This window comes from Lacerta agilis, chromosome 8 (genome assembly GCF_009819535.1).
Source record: "Lacerta agilis isolate rLacAgi1 chromosome 8, rLacAgi1.pri, whole genome shotgun sequence".
Classification (NCBI taxonomy): Eukaryota; Metazoa; Chordata; class Lepidosauria; order Squamata; family Lacertidae; genus Lacerta; species Lacerta agilis.
Genome location: NC_046319.1, coordinates 7,399,923 through 7,414,723, shown reverse-complemented (window position 1 = coordinate 7,414,723; position 14,801 = coordinate 7,399,923). Strand labels below are relative to the sequence as shown.

At 40.7% G+C, this 14,801-nt stretch overlaps 1 protein-coding gene across 6 annotated transcripts in view; it reads left to right on the top strand.

The window, feature by feature from the left end:
• Window positions 1-14,801, top strand: part of ATXN2 (ataxin 2) — a 60,040-nt gene that overhangs the window by 19,257 nt on the left and 25,982 nt on the right. For 4 of the 6 annotated variants that reach the window (XM_033159262.1, XM_033159259.1, XM_033159261.1 and 1 more), the window contains exons 4-11: window positions 432-503; window positions 2,262-2,412; window positions 6,257-6,262; window positions 7,343-7,467; window positions 8,980-9,071; window positions 9,874-10,071; window positions 11,261-11,439; window positions 13,293-13,502. In XM_033159262.1, the coding sequence (XP_033015153.1) occupies window positions 432-503; window positions 2,262-2,412; window positions 6,257-6,262; window positions 7,343-7,467; window positions 8,980-9,071; window positions 9,874-10,071; window positions 11,261-11,439; window positions 13,293-13,502 (1,033 nt within the window). Of the gene's footprint in view, window positions 1-431; window positions 504-2,261; window positions 2,413-3,049; window positions 3,117-6,256; window positions 6,263-7,342; window positions 7,468-8,979; window positions 9,072-9,873; window positions 10,072-11,260; window positions 11,440-13,292; window positions 13,503-14,801 lie in introns of those variants that run through there. The other 2 variants (XM_033159264.1, XM_033159263.1) reach the window with 2 other exon arrangements.

Genomic DNA, 14,801 nt, shown 5'->3' with positions numbered 1-14,801 from the left:
AAATATGCTGCCGTGACTTTTAAACTGCTGATGGTTTGCTTTATTACTGGGTTGTTTTGCATTAAATTATATTTATTTCTTGTCTTACTTTGCATTGTATTGATTTTATTTAAATAGCTTCCATACTTTAATAAAATTAAGTCAGCAAAGAGTAAGGGGCTCTTATTGTGTTGGAACTTGATTCACTTTTGCTGTTGGAATGGTGTTTTTGTATTATTGCCTGCACCATGCTTTGAGGGGGGTGCGCTATAAACCTTAGTTGATTGAGGGCTAGAGTAAGAAGGATAGAGAATCACCTTAAATGTGTAATGAGATTTTGTGTAGTTATGTAAACTACTTGATGTTTCATTTCCATTGTGTGCAATCCTTTGTTTTCAAACTCTTACATTAAAAAGGGAATTCCTCTTAATGAGTCTTTTTTTTCTATCTAGGGATCAAAATGTGAAGTCCAAGTGAAAAATGGAAATATATATGAAGGAGTTTTTAAAACTTACAGCTCTAAAGTAAGTGTGATTAGCTTTTTGTTCTGATCCTGTTGCCTATCCTCATTTGGTATAGGTCGGAAGTTTGCATAGGGATCTAGCCTTTCTGGTTTTCACTTGGCGCCCCAGGATAGAATTAATTATTTTGGAGTTCACGGTGTTAAGAATTCAGTGGTTTTATTTGAATAGTTCTAAAAACTCGCAAGCAGATGAAAAAATTGAGTGTTGGGTTCAGAGGTGAAGTCCATGCATTCGTGCACTCAGTTTTTTTAAGCCCATGTAGCAGGTAAGCTGTTATATTTTTGATAACGTAGGAATGTCATCTGGATTCTGTTAACTGGCACCTTGTAATTTTTCTTTTCTTAAACTTTGTGTTTGCATTGCCTTTTGAGATGTATGTAAAATTTGCTGGAGCAGTTGTTCCCAAAGGGGCTGGCAGGAGAGGGTGGCAAGTGTGGCAGGAAGATTCAAGGACAATCAAATGAGAGTTTCTCTCAAATTGGACCTAATATAAATGAGATTTCCTGGCAAAAGTAAGCTCACACCTCTCGTCAAGTTTGCATATATAGTTAAAGTATATACGTAAGAGGCTTGTTTATAATTCTGTTTTGGGAATGATTCATGCCGATATGTAGCTGCTTTGTTTTATACTTTTTGGATGCCCCATGAGCATATTATAAAGTAGTTGTGTTCTAGTTCAAAATCAAGCACTGCTAGGAGTTGTTTCTTTTTGTTTTCCAATGTATTTCTTACCAATAGCAATTTTGGTGTGGCATGAGCAAAATTTTATTCTGAAAGTGTGGCCAAGAGGAAAAAAGTTAAAGAACCACTGCACTAGAGGGAAAGAGGGAGGCTATTGTAGATTAAAAAGGTAAAGGTACCCCTGACAGTTAGGTCCAGTTGCGGATGACCCGGGTTGCGTGCTCATATCGCTGTATAGGCATAGGGAGCTGGCGTATGTCCACAGACAGCTTCCGGGTCATGTAGATTAGGAAGGTTAAAAAAGCCTTCTCTTTTGGGCAGCCTTTTGAGCAAGGTAAAAATACCTCGCTGTCTATTCATGTGCTTTAATCTGAGCTGATCAGCAGGTTGTGTGAGCTCCAAGCTTGCTTGTCACATTATGACCACATGCCTATTGGTTCATTTTTCTCAATTTTTACATTTGTGCAGGCTAAATATCTGGAAACCCCACACTTCTTTAGAAGATTTGAATTATGTACATAACTTCCACTCTCTTCAGGCAATGGTTTGCAAATTAAAAGCTAGCTCCATTAGCATATCCTCCCTTCCCTGTTTCTCTCCAGGGCAATTTCCTCAATCTCTCTACTGTTAATCTATCTGTGCACTAGTTAAGTTGTGGTTAAACCAGAGACTGAAACCATTGTTTGAAGTGGGTTTATAAACCACAGTTGCAAGAGAGCCTGATACAAGTTCTCCATGGTTTGTGTAGGCATCCCTGAAACAAATATTAATGCTAAAAGGGATGAGAATATTACCCTTGATAGGAAGAAGGGAAAGGAAAGTGGCATGCCTTCTGAGGTATGCAGAGAGCCATAGTTATGTATGCACTAGTTGTAAGGATATCAACACATGTCTTTGAGAAAACTTTCTAACCCCCCCCCCTTCCTGGGGCCTTTCAAATGTTTTGAATTGCATCTCATATCAACCCCAGCCAGCATGGGAGGGCACCAGGTTGTGGAAGGCTGTTCCAGACCATCTGTTGAAACTTAAGTTCTTTCACATTAAGCTTGCTCAGTTCACGTTTCCCTTGCCTTTTAGTGTGATTTAGTGCTTGATGCAGCTCATCGAAAGACTGCAGAATCTAGCCCGGGTCCAAAACGAGAAGACATAATAGAGAGTATCTTGTTCAAGTCTTCGGATTTTGTGATGGTGCAGTTCAAAGACATGGATTCCAGTTATGCACGGAAAGGTACCTGTTTCTATGTGTTAGAATGGTTTCTGAAACTAGCTTCTCTTTTTAAAAAATGTTCCTAAAGGCTTAGCTTGGTGTGTGTGTCTTTTTTTGTGGGAGGAAGGGGTTAGGATATAAGAAGCTGCCTTCTGTAGCGTTGGAGTCTTAGTCCACATAGCTTCATACTGCCTACTGAATAGCAGCTCCTCTTCTGGGGTTTTGAGGAAAGTTATTTCCCAGCTTTCTTACTCTGGAGCTGCCAGAGATTCGCCACAAGGCGATGTACACGTGGAGCATATGCTTTTCCCTCTATTGAACCCTCCAGAGGTTTGGAGCACCCAGTCTTTGCAACTACTCAGAAGGATTCAACCTCTTGAATCCCTGCTTACAACACTTGACGAAAGCACCTTGCCCCTTGTAATCTGCCAGGCAGAGAAGGACAACTGTGCCAGCTGCATTGTTACAGCAGAACAGCTACAGCTCTCCCCATGTTATGGAGTCACACAGTGCGGGGTGGCTGTTATTTTCAATTTAATCCAAGCATTCATGTTCTGGTGGCAGCTGTCTTCGATATTGTTTTCAAAACCCAGTGGGGAAGAAAATAAGTCTGTTTGGGCTCTACTTTAGAAAAGTAGTGATAGTAACTTATTGACAGGAGGACTCAGCTGGAGATCAAAGCCAGACTGGATTTATAAGGACAAAAGCAGCAGGCACCCGAACAGGTGAATAAATGTGGTGAAGTCTTAAATGTCCCAGAATTGTGAGCAATAGTTTTAAAGCAGGACTGGGGAACCTTATTCCTGTCAAGGGCTGCATTCCCTCAGGGGTAATCTTTCAAGGGTTGCATGCCAGAGGTGGGCAGGGCAAGAGCCGAAAGCAGGGAGAGTTTGCAGCACTGCTCTATTGCTTAGCTTTCTCTCTGTCTCTCTGCTACTCCATCATGTTTGTGGTGTCTGCTTTTCAGCTTTCTCTGTCCACCCACCCTTCCATTAGTACAGGTTAGAACTGATTGCTTGCAGAGGGCTTTTTCTTTCCTCCTCCCCTCACTCCATCCGTCTCCAGTTTTTCCCTCTGTCTCTCCCTCGGAGATCCCCCCCCCCCCCGTGGCTCACTGTGAAGCTTTTCCCTCCAGGCTCACCATGTAACAACAGCCACACCTCCTACTCCACCTGTCTCTCATTGTCACACAGTGGAAGACAAAGCAATTCTCAGGGGGTGGCCCCAGAGAGCAAGAGTGGACCAACAATATCTAGAATGCTGCAGGAAATTGGGGTGGGGGCACAGGTTCCCCATCAAGGTTTAAAATAACCTTTTGCAATCTTCATTTGTTGTGTTAGCATATTAAGTATTTGGAAAAAAGAATACTTCTAGCTCTCCTAGTATGTTGCAACAGATAACTAACTTACTTGATATACTCTGGGTTGACTGGCAATGACCTCCCCCCCCAAAAAAAACTCCCAAACTCTAGAGCAGTGTTTTTCAACCTTTTTTGAGCAAAGGCACACTTGTTTCATGAAAAAAATCACGAGGCACACCACCATTAGAAAATGTTAAAAAAATTAACTCTGTGCCTATATTGACTATATATAAAGTAATTCTCTTGAATTTTTCAATTTTTCCCACGGCACACCAGGCAACATCTCGCTGCACACTAGTGTGCCGCGGAACAGTGGTTGAAAAACACTGCTCTAGAGCTCCAAACTGCATGTTCTAAAATTATTTTACCTAGTGAGTTCCCAAGCGATACACAGAAAGCAGATTAATCTTGCCAAGGTTAGATATTGGAAGTATGAGAGATCTGTGTCTGCTAGTTAACCTGAGTTTTTTCTGACTGGTTTAACAGGAAGCTCCATTGTAGAACAAAGGAATTCCTGAGGATCTAGTAGCATGTGTGTTTATATCTGAGGGAGCGGAGACAGAGGGTGAGGAGGGAGTAACTAAATTCTGGCAGTCTTGACTAAGTGAGATTTAAAGGATTCCATGAGCTTAGTTTGCATCCCTGAAAGAAGTCATGGCGCTCCATTTCTTTTCTCTTGAGTGGGGTATGTGCGTTGAGAGTGCAGTAATATTACAAGGAGATCTTGTTGGGCTTTTGTCTTTTAATCATTTATAGATGCACTTTTCTCTGCTATGACTAACTCACTTCTGATAACAGGAAATGCAGGACAGCTGACTGTTCTGTTCAGAGAGTAGCTAAACAGTGTCCAGAACGGGGAATGAGGAAGAAGCTTATTTTGCTACTGCATCAAAAACCAGCCACCCCGTGACTCTCTAAATTCCTTCTACCATAATAGATCAGATTTGACAAAGGGAGGAGGGAGTAAGAGAGGATGTATGTATGTATGTTCATTTGTTTGTGATTTGGGGACCCACCAGGTAAACTAATTTTAGCACTGCTCTTTGCCGCTTATCATATTTATGTGTTCGGGTTTTATTTTGGAAGATGGCACTACCAGTCAACCCAGAGTATATCAGGTACTGCAGGCTCCCTGTTATGAAATGGTAGAAGAACAAGGAGTATTCTTTTTTCAGGGTTCTGTTCCAAATTCATTATTTTAAAGCCTTCGCCTCTATTCAGACTATCTTCTAAACCATGGACTTGGGTATGCCCCCCCCCCCAAACAGCAGAAAGAAGAATTATTCCAGTTGTAGTTCATTGCAGTGCCTGAACTGGGAAAACTATGGTCTCCAAGCCATGTTCCTTTGGTTTAGAGGTAGTGCTAAGAATCATTTCTCAAAACTAGGAAGCTGAGGACAGAATCAGAATGCGAAGCTGCTGCTTGTTCCCAAGTCCTCCGTACCACAGTGTGGAAGATTACCTGAACTGAGTTGTAATAGCCTAGATCCTCAAAATGTCACTGCTGCCCTAATCTTAATAAGGTCCTTTGCTTTAATAACTAACACGGTTCCTGCATTATTGGTTATGTTTTTCAAGCATAACTTTGGAAAACTCATCACATTTTCAGCTACTGCCTTCTGCCTCCCTGTTGTGTGATATGTGAGATAAAATATGGGTAGCTTTCTTGGCCCACTGTGATATTAGATATTTGAATGGTTGTTGAGCAGCAATGCGTGCACAGCAGTTTTCAAGCTGTGCTGCAGAACTCTGGGCTCCCTCTGAAAAAACATCTTTTTTCCCACCCACCTCTCTCCCCCTTTTCTTCCTAATGTCTCAACAACTGATTTGTAAAAATGTTATATGGAAAAATACGAGAGAGACATTGCACTACCTTTGTAAATCAAGAAAATATTTAATAATTTTTTTTTTTAAAAAAAACCCTTAATCTGAGACTGAAAAAATAGCCTCACATTTTAGTCACCAACCCCTTACAGGGATTGAGGGGATGAGTTGGGGGAAATAAGTGCCTGCCATCAAACTAATAGGCTCTTTCAGATCCTGGAGTATCTGGTGGGTTTGCTGGAATCTGACTTGTGACACAGGCATCATTCATGCTCCTGGCTAATTTTGCTGTGGCACTGCAGTTACCTTACCTACTATTTTTTTTTTTTGGTAATATTTAATCTTGATGTGCTTGATTTTCCAAACTTCTAACAAAACAAAAAAAGCTAATAGCCTTTGCTGCAGCTGTTAACTTTCTGGACCAGATTTCAAACCCTGAAGCTGTCCAAGCCATGTTTGTATTTACAGTAAATTTAAGGAGTATTAGGATGTGCGTCTAGGAATAAACAACTTATCCAGATTTTTGAGGCTGTGGCGGTCAGTTTTCAAAGCAGAAATGACACAATAAATGTTTGTGAAGGGATAGATAAGAGAATGCAAAATACGTGAATTTGCACCTGTGCTACTCTATGACTGATTTTTGTTTTCTTTCTTTTCCCATGTCTGTTGTAACTCCTTCAGAAGCAGGTAATATATTTGGCAGTCTTTTTATTTCCGTACTTTGAATTTGCATATTTCTCCTTCAAAAAGTAGTATGTAATCAGTGTGTTTTATATTTGCTTGCAGCTTTACGGCAGTAGAAATCATGCAGGCTGCAAATAATTGAAATTGGTTACAAGATTATTTTTGTATACAGGCAACTCCCAATTTACATGGGGATTACGGTCCAAGGCACCACATGCTTAAGTGACATTGCATATATTTGAAACACCATTGAAAAAGCCTGCAAACACCCTACCCCTTTCTTGTGACATTTTTGGGTAACTTCCGGGTTTGGCGCAATGTGTGCGGTCACAGTTCTAGCTGTGTGTAATTTGTATTTATTTTAAAATATAAATATTGCCTCTTGCTACACCCAGTATGAAGCCTAAAGCAATTGCATGAGAATTGTTTGTAGCCAAGTGTTGACAAAGCAGTTTGTTTTTGTTTTTTAAGTAACCAGGTTGACAGGAATATCCCTTGGAGTGTGTGTCCCTACATTTTTGTTGTTGTAACTTTTTTTGGGGGGGGGGGCTCTTAAGGTGCCTGGCCTCATTCTCCTTGCCATGTGTAAGATACAGAGAGTTGTAGACTGTGAAATCAGGTGGTGCAGCCCTCAGAGGAGGAGCTATGCTAGTGTAACTTGTACGTAATAGGGCTTATTTCTGAGTAGACATGCATAAGGTTTTGTATGGCCTTCCCAAGTGTTGCCACTGATGCTTCAGCCCAACGCAAGGGGTGCAGAATTGGCTCTAAACTGGAGGTAAAATAAAGCAAACTTAAGGTGATGAGCTCCAGATTCATACTTTTTTTTCCTGGTCACAGACACAGTCTTATGTAACTGAAGCAGTTCCAAAGTTTGTTTTTCAAGCCATAAGGTTGGTTACGTAAGCAATTTCTGCAGAATGGTTAAAGGGTACTGATTGATGAAGCTTTGTCCTAATCTTGTTCAATGTTTCCTTCATTCTGTGGAATCAAATGATTGGTTTTGGAATTTGAAGGTATATAGACTATTAACTAACTTGAACTGATGTTAGCATTGCATTGATTTTATTTTTTCAATTTCAGATGCTTTTACAGATTCTGCAATCAGTGCTAAAGTTAACGGCGAACACAAAGAAAAGGATCTTGAGCCTTGGGATGGTGGAGAAGGCACTACTACAGATGAGCTTGAAGCTTTGGAAACCGATGTTGTGAGCACATCTTTGTCTTGGGTTGACATTTGAGGGAGGGCATGTAGCTTGAAGGAAAGTCATCCAAGCAATATGGCATTTTTTATTTTTGCACAAACCGTTCCAAAAAGAGTTGCCTGGGAACCAGGGTGGATTTGATTTAAATCAAATTGATTTAAACCATGATTTAAATCACTAGTCAGTAAGACTTGATTTAAATCTTGGGTTTTTTCCCCCAGAAAGACATTCCTGCTGGTATAATCTTAATATTTACAACCAGATGAAGGTTTCATTTTTGGAATAATAAATTTTCAGAGTAGTTTTGACAGTTATATCAAAAATTACTGATTTGGTTATACTATTAGAAATACATAGATAATTGTGAAATTATTGTGAGGTTTAATAAGTTAACTGTTTATGTTTGGACAACTTTTCTGCTGTACTTTATTGGAAGGAGAAAAATAATCATTTCCTTAATAACAATTTCCTTAAAAACCAACTTAGACTGAGTTTCAGCACACATGAAAAACTTAAAACAAATCCTTATTTCCTGATTAATAGCCTTTGGACTATAATGTAATTTAAATAGAAAAGTATCTTTAGAACTATATTTTCCTCCAAAAGCATTTTATTTTAAAAATCCAATTTAATTTTAAAAAAAAAAACAGATTTAAATAAAAAATTTAAAAAAGCATTGATTTTTATCCACCCTGGTGAGAACTAGTTAAAACAGGATTTTGCTGAACCCCTGTACCTTAAAGTTGAAGGAACTTCATTTAAATTAAATTTTGTAGATTTAGTGCTAAATTGTCGGCTAACTTATGGAAGTGTTTGAGGTTTTTGTGTTGGGGGACAGGTTCTGTAAGACCACACCTTTTCATACAGAAATATTTCACATATGTCATATAGATGTCATATGATAAAAATTCTGGATGCTTGTGCAGCCTTGCGTTGGTGTGATTGTTCCTTGATTGGTGTGATTTGCTATTCTGCAAAATACCATGTCCTGCAGTTCTCTAATCAAGCAGCTGCTCCAGTAGTTGTCTGTAAAATGTAATGAAGATGATTTTGTACAACATTTTGCTGGGAGCTAGCCTTCACCCCCTAGCTCTGTGGCTTGACTCCAATAACCTTCCCAAATATGTTGTGTCTATAATAGTAATGCTTCTTTTTTACACATACAGGACTAGTCAAAGCAAGGCAAACTATTGGTGTGTTTCATGTAGTGAATAATCTTCCTGTTTTACTAAAGATAATTTACACAGCAGCTCTTGGGTAAAACATGGCCCTGCAGTTCAAAACATTCCAGGCTTTATGATTTATATCTGTAAAATGCAAAGAGACTTCCATAGGATTAGGGATGGGGAACCTGTGGTCGTCCAGCAGTTGTTGGATTCCAGTTCCCAGCATGGCCAATGCTCAGGGATGATGGGAGTTGTAGTCTGGCAACGTTTGGAGGTCCACAAGTTTCCCACCCCTGCTTTAGATGACTTTTGAACTGTTGTGAACCCCAAGCTTTTTTTCCCCTTCTAGTCTAATGGATGGGATCCTAATGACATGTTTCGATACAATGAAGAAAACTATGGTGTAGTGTCAACTTACGACAGCAGTTTGTCTTCATATACGTAAGTTACAATAGGTGGTGTGATTATTATATTTATTGTTCCTGTTTCATTTAGTCTTCAAGATTAAGAATATTCCTCCAGGATCTTTGCCTAGGAAGAGGGTGTGTGGGGGGGGAGGACTTTAAATTTTCTCTCCCCCCCCCCTGCATGTGTAAGGGTGGTTAGGTTTCTGACGCATGCCAAACTTCATTCTTTTCTGGAGATAGTAGTCATAAAAGAATTCTAAAGTTGAAACAGTTGCCAACATTCACTTGATACATATGAACCAGTATAAACATTAAAAAAAACAGATGGGGGAGGGAATCATTTGGAATAAGGTCAGTTTTGCCGCCTGAACCCTATTTTACTGTAATCAACATATCACAAATTTGACTGCTTAACAGGAAGCTTTGGGCAGTGCTATGTGTACTCTGGATTGTATCACAATACTTTATTAATTGGCTTTGCCCTTGACAGCAAATCAACAGGATCAGGGTGCAGATTCATTACCCCAAATGGTACAAATCCCAAATTCAACTTGTCCTTAATCAGGGGGTTGTCTTAATATAAAAAAGGTAAAATACTGGGGTTCTGTGGCAGAGGAGTTCCTTTGCAGAGAAGATGACAGTGTGGACAGGATTTCCTGAAGGAAGCTGGTTGGGAAGTCACTGGCAGATGTGCTATTAAACCGTCATGCCACCATCAGATGGCTCCTCCAATGCTGCAATCTTAACACTGTCACTATGGAATTGTTTTTGCTTGTATCTAGAGTTTAAAACCAATCCCCTCCTTTTCTTACCTCTCCTTCTCCCCTTCGTTTTAGGGTACCCCTTGAGAGGGATAATTCCGAAGAATTTTTAAAAAGGGAAGCCAGAGCGACCCAGTTAGCAGAAGAAATTGAATCTAGTGCTCAGTACAAAGCTCGAGCTGCTTTGGAAAACGATGACCGGTCAGAAGAGGAAAAATACACAGCTGTTCAGAGAAGTGCTAGCGAGCGAGAAGGCCATAGTGTGACCCCCAGGTATCTGGCAGGGGGAAGTGGGGATTCACTACATTTTCATATAATTTTAGAAGTAGGTATTGAATTGTTTTTACAGGCCAAGTAGTTTGGCGTTCATCCGTTGATTGAGTTTCTGGATGATAGCATAACTTCTCTGTAATCTCTGTACAGTTTATGGGGGAAAGGGATTGCTACATTTTACAAGGTTATTTTCCTACATAAGGAGTGCTCTTCCTCTGAACTTGTATAAGGATCCTCAGTCTTCTGTGTGTGCAGTGGAATCTGCATGAGGGTCCACCTAAAATGGTTTAGCTGTAAGACTGGACTGTTTCTCTGTATTTTAAATTAGTGGAGATATCTGTATGTGTATACAGTGCTACTTTTTTAGAAAAAGGTGCCAGAACTCACCATGAATGCCTCCCTTGTTCTCTTATCATGGCAATGGCACCCACCTGAGAGGTGGTGGAACCAAGTTTCAGCTCTACCTAGCTCCTATCCATGATTGGTCAAGCTACAGGTCGGGGCCAATTCTTATTTCCCTTTCTTCAATCCATCTCTCATGTAGCAGTGGCGGGCTTTAAGCTTTCCAGCCAGGCCTCTGCCGTTGCATGTACACGCATTTGTGCAAGGACCCTTCTGAGCTGCCCTAACCATCTGCCTGAATCTAAGAGAACGAGGGAGGTGGGGTCGTATTTATTTGACCTGTACTAGGGACGACCCCCAAAGCATCTAGGAGACAGCTTGCCGTAGTTTTTTAGCACCTCCACGGGTGTGGGTGTATACACAAACATACACGCATGTACATTTTGTTTGCATATCATTCCTTTGTTCATCTTTCTATGTACTGATAATATTTTATTGTTTATGATTTCTGTATTTATTGGACATGTGTTAGCAGATCCATATGACAATGGTGTCAGCAATACTGAGATGATCCCAAGTATTATTTTCAGAACCCGGCATTAAATGTCTCAATGTCCAGTATTGCTGGTGGCTCTGAGCTGTAATTTGTTGTCGTTGTTGCATAGAAATAATGACAGCTCTCCCAATTTGAAGCTAATGTGAATTGCTAATATCAGACATGTCCTGCTCCCTTTTATTCCTGAATATTTAAAAGTTTCCCTGCCCTTAAGAGCAAAGCAACCTGTGATTTTAAGCCAAGAGCTGAAGTCCATCTTATGTCTCTCTTCCTTTCCGCTTTTCCCCTCAGGGAGAATAAGTACATTCCACCTGGACAGCGGAATAGAGATGTTCTTTCCTGGGGAACTGGAAGGCAGAATTCACCAAGGATGGGCCAGTCTAGTTCAGGCCCACCAATTTCAAGATCTGGTTCTCACTCATCGGACTACAGTTCTAACTCTGGAGCAGACCAAAGAGTAGTTAATGGAGGCAAGTGTTCATCATGACTGAAATAAGAAAGCCTTTGTAGAGTGAGCTTGCCATCGCTGGATCCCTGGGGTAGTAGCCCTTTGAAATAATGTCTCCTGTTGCATCCCGCCACTAAAACAGAAAGAAACTAAAGCTGTGTCCATGGATATGTGGTGAATTCCCTTTTGAAAACATCAAGCGAGTCCCTGTTGGATTAGAAAGGGCAGTTCTCTGATCCCCTTTATTGCTGTAGCCCCAGTGTGGTCAGTAGGTCTGCATCGGCTGAACTAGCCAACAAATGCTAAGTGTTGAAATGGAGATGGATCTGGTGGATGGGAAGAAAGGCAATCCAGCCTTCTTTCTGGTTTGACTCCATATAATAATAATAATAATAATAATAATAATAATAATAATAATACCTTTATTGTTAATGTACAACCTCTGTTCAGTGAAATCAACCGAGCCTTCCCCCCCCACCACAAACACTCAATCTCATTGCACTCTGTGTGCTTGTTGCACAACACTTCACACCAAGCACACTTGCTACCAGATGCTGCTTGCAATAACCTTGGCAGTACCAGCAACCAGTTACTTTACCCATACATCAATAATAGCTGCAGCTTTTTTGTGTTCTTAACTTCCAAAATTGGCAGAAAGTAATCAAAACACATAGTCCAGTTAAAAACAAAACTGTAATTCGTTTTTTGTGTTGTAAGCTGCCCTAGGGGTCTTTGGCAACATGTGTGGCAAGCTATATATTTCTCTAAAGAAATACAGCACATTTTTCTTAAGTGTGGGGGTTGGGGGAAGAGAAGGCCTGGACTGTGCATTGATTTCAGGTAAGTGGCATTAACAAGACTTTGAACTGCATCTGGTCAAAAGCAAATGATAGTTGTGTGGTACCTGCAAGATAAAATGAGGCTGAAGCCCACCAAGCGCTCCTGCGGCTGCTGCTGTTCCTCTCTTTTTACATTGTGGGTCCCATGAAGGGCCGCTGTTCAGATGAGCAAATAAGTCCATGCCTTGGACTTGTGTCTTTCTGTTGCTTCCTATATATTCCATGGAAGATCATCAAAGGCCTTGTGTTTTTGAAGTGCAGCAGGTTTGAATTTGGAAACAGTGCCCTCTAGAGGAACCTCCTGCTGTCAGGGGCAGAGATCTGTGTGGAGGCTTGTGGCCCAATTTCCCCTTTCACAAAAATTCTGAATGACTTCATTATTGAAAGGGCACAATAGAAGTAAATGTCAGCAGCTAAACACAGCTCTCTTTGTAATGTAATTTCTGTAGTTTTCACATGTCTTAGCGTTTGAAAGTGGTACATCCAGCGGTCAGTGTGCTTCACCCGCTTAATGAAATTCCCTGGAAGCCTCTTGTAGCTCCATTTCTGAAAAGCTGCTGTGCCAAGTGATGCATTCAGTGCTCTCCTTTTACCCTGGGCAAGTTGATGCAGGCATGTTTTCCTTGATACATGGGGGATTAGCTGCACATTTTGGTTTTCCTCGCCGCTCATGGAACCATGCACAGCTATCCGTGATTAAGCACAAGCCATATAAGTGTGGTCCATTGTATGCAAATAGTCTTAACTGATTTACACGCCATTGTCTTTTCCATGGTAGTGTTCATAGATCCTGAATTTAACCCATTGGGGGGAAACTCTGGTTGGTGATTGCAAACTGATCTGTCCTAGATTGATGGTGGAATGCAGATTTTTTAATTTTTATTTTGTACAAACCTGTAGAAATCCCCAATGGGTTAAAAAAAAAAGGTATGAGAAATCATTTTTGTCATTTTTACTTTCCCCTCCCTCTGTTTCCCCCCCATAATTTTATTTTCTTTAGTTTTTATACTTTCCTTCATATCATTTGTTCTGTCAGGTGTTCCCTGGCCATCGCCTTGCCCATCTCCTTCCTCTCGCCCACCTTCTCGCTACCAGTCAGGTCCCAACTCTCTTCCACCTCGGGCAGCCACCCCTACAAGGCCGCCCTCCAGGCCCCCTTCGCGGCCGTCCAGGCCCCCGTCTCACCCCTCTGCTCATGGCTCTCCAGCTCCTGCCTCTACTATGCCTAAACGCATGTCTTCAGAAGGTACAAAGACCACAGTTTTGTTTGTTCATGAATTTTTGTTTGTCTTTGTGTTCCCCCCTTCCTCTTGTGAGTTACAGTTAAAAGAATTGTTCTCTTCATTACGAAACCTTTTATTTGTGCACTTCAAAAAAATTAAAGTTATTGTTTTTGTTTTTTTCTGTTAACCTTTTTTATTTTGTTTAAAAAAAGGGAATTTCACAGAAAACCAAACCATGAAAGTGATGGCCCTTTCCTGAAAGTGAGAAATTCAGCTTCCTAGTGCTACTTTAGTGTATTGCAGAGTACATGTGGATGTATTATCTGCAGTCACTTAGCCATGGTTGCAGGATCACACCGTTGCCCCTACCGATCACTGGCCATAACCATGTTTTAAAGGTTATATCTCCATTGTCGTTAACCATGTTCAGTGCTAACTATGTTTTGTTTGGATTCAGATGCCAAGTTAGAAACAAACTAGTTAGCATTAGCCATGGTTAAGATGAATGTCACCTTCAGCCTTTATTAAGGCCAGTCCGGGGAATTGCTGTGCTAGATGGGAAGATCAGGTGGAGGGACAGGTATATGAACCTGAGGCCCATTCCTGATCCCATAACCCTAGTTAAGGAGTTGAGAGAGCTGCATCTACATATTTCCTCAAGTGGCTGGTGATGGAGGGTTTTGCTCAGAATGATGCTTTATGACATAAATCTGTTTAAAATGCCTGATTCACATTGTGCCCACTGCAGAATCCTTACTGGCAATTGCGGTGAGGGAGACTGGTTAGAAGTGGATGGAAATTAATTGTGTATTTAAATTCAGTTTGAGTTCTTCTTGACTTTCCTGAAACTGTTCAGTGGAACTGAATAATTTTAATTCTGTCTTGAGAGGATGAGACTTGTTCTGCAATAAGGAATCATAGATTGAGCCTATTCTCAGCTGCAGCTAATTTCCATACTTTAATTGCATTCAACTCATATACTTTATCTAGGAATTTTGAAGATGCTGAATCATTTGCAGGGGGCACATTGACTTGTTTCTCAAATTCTGAGGCAATTCTTTGAAATGTCTCTGTGATATGCAGGGACATAAAAATGATGAGAGCTGAAAAACTATTACATGTGGGCTGCTTATTTTGCTGTTAAATTTTCTAAGTTCTCTGCTGCCAGGAGGGCTAGAGCATTCAAAGCGGTCAGGTTTGGGTTTTGTTAGCAAGAGTTAACTGGTGAAATCCACTTAATTCTCTCTGCTGTGCTTTTTGCACATCTCCTGTTTTTGTTTTATGGGGCATGTGCATATAGGGGGCATGTCCAATGGATTGTA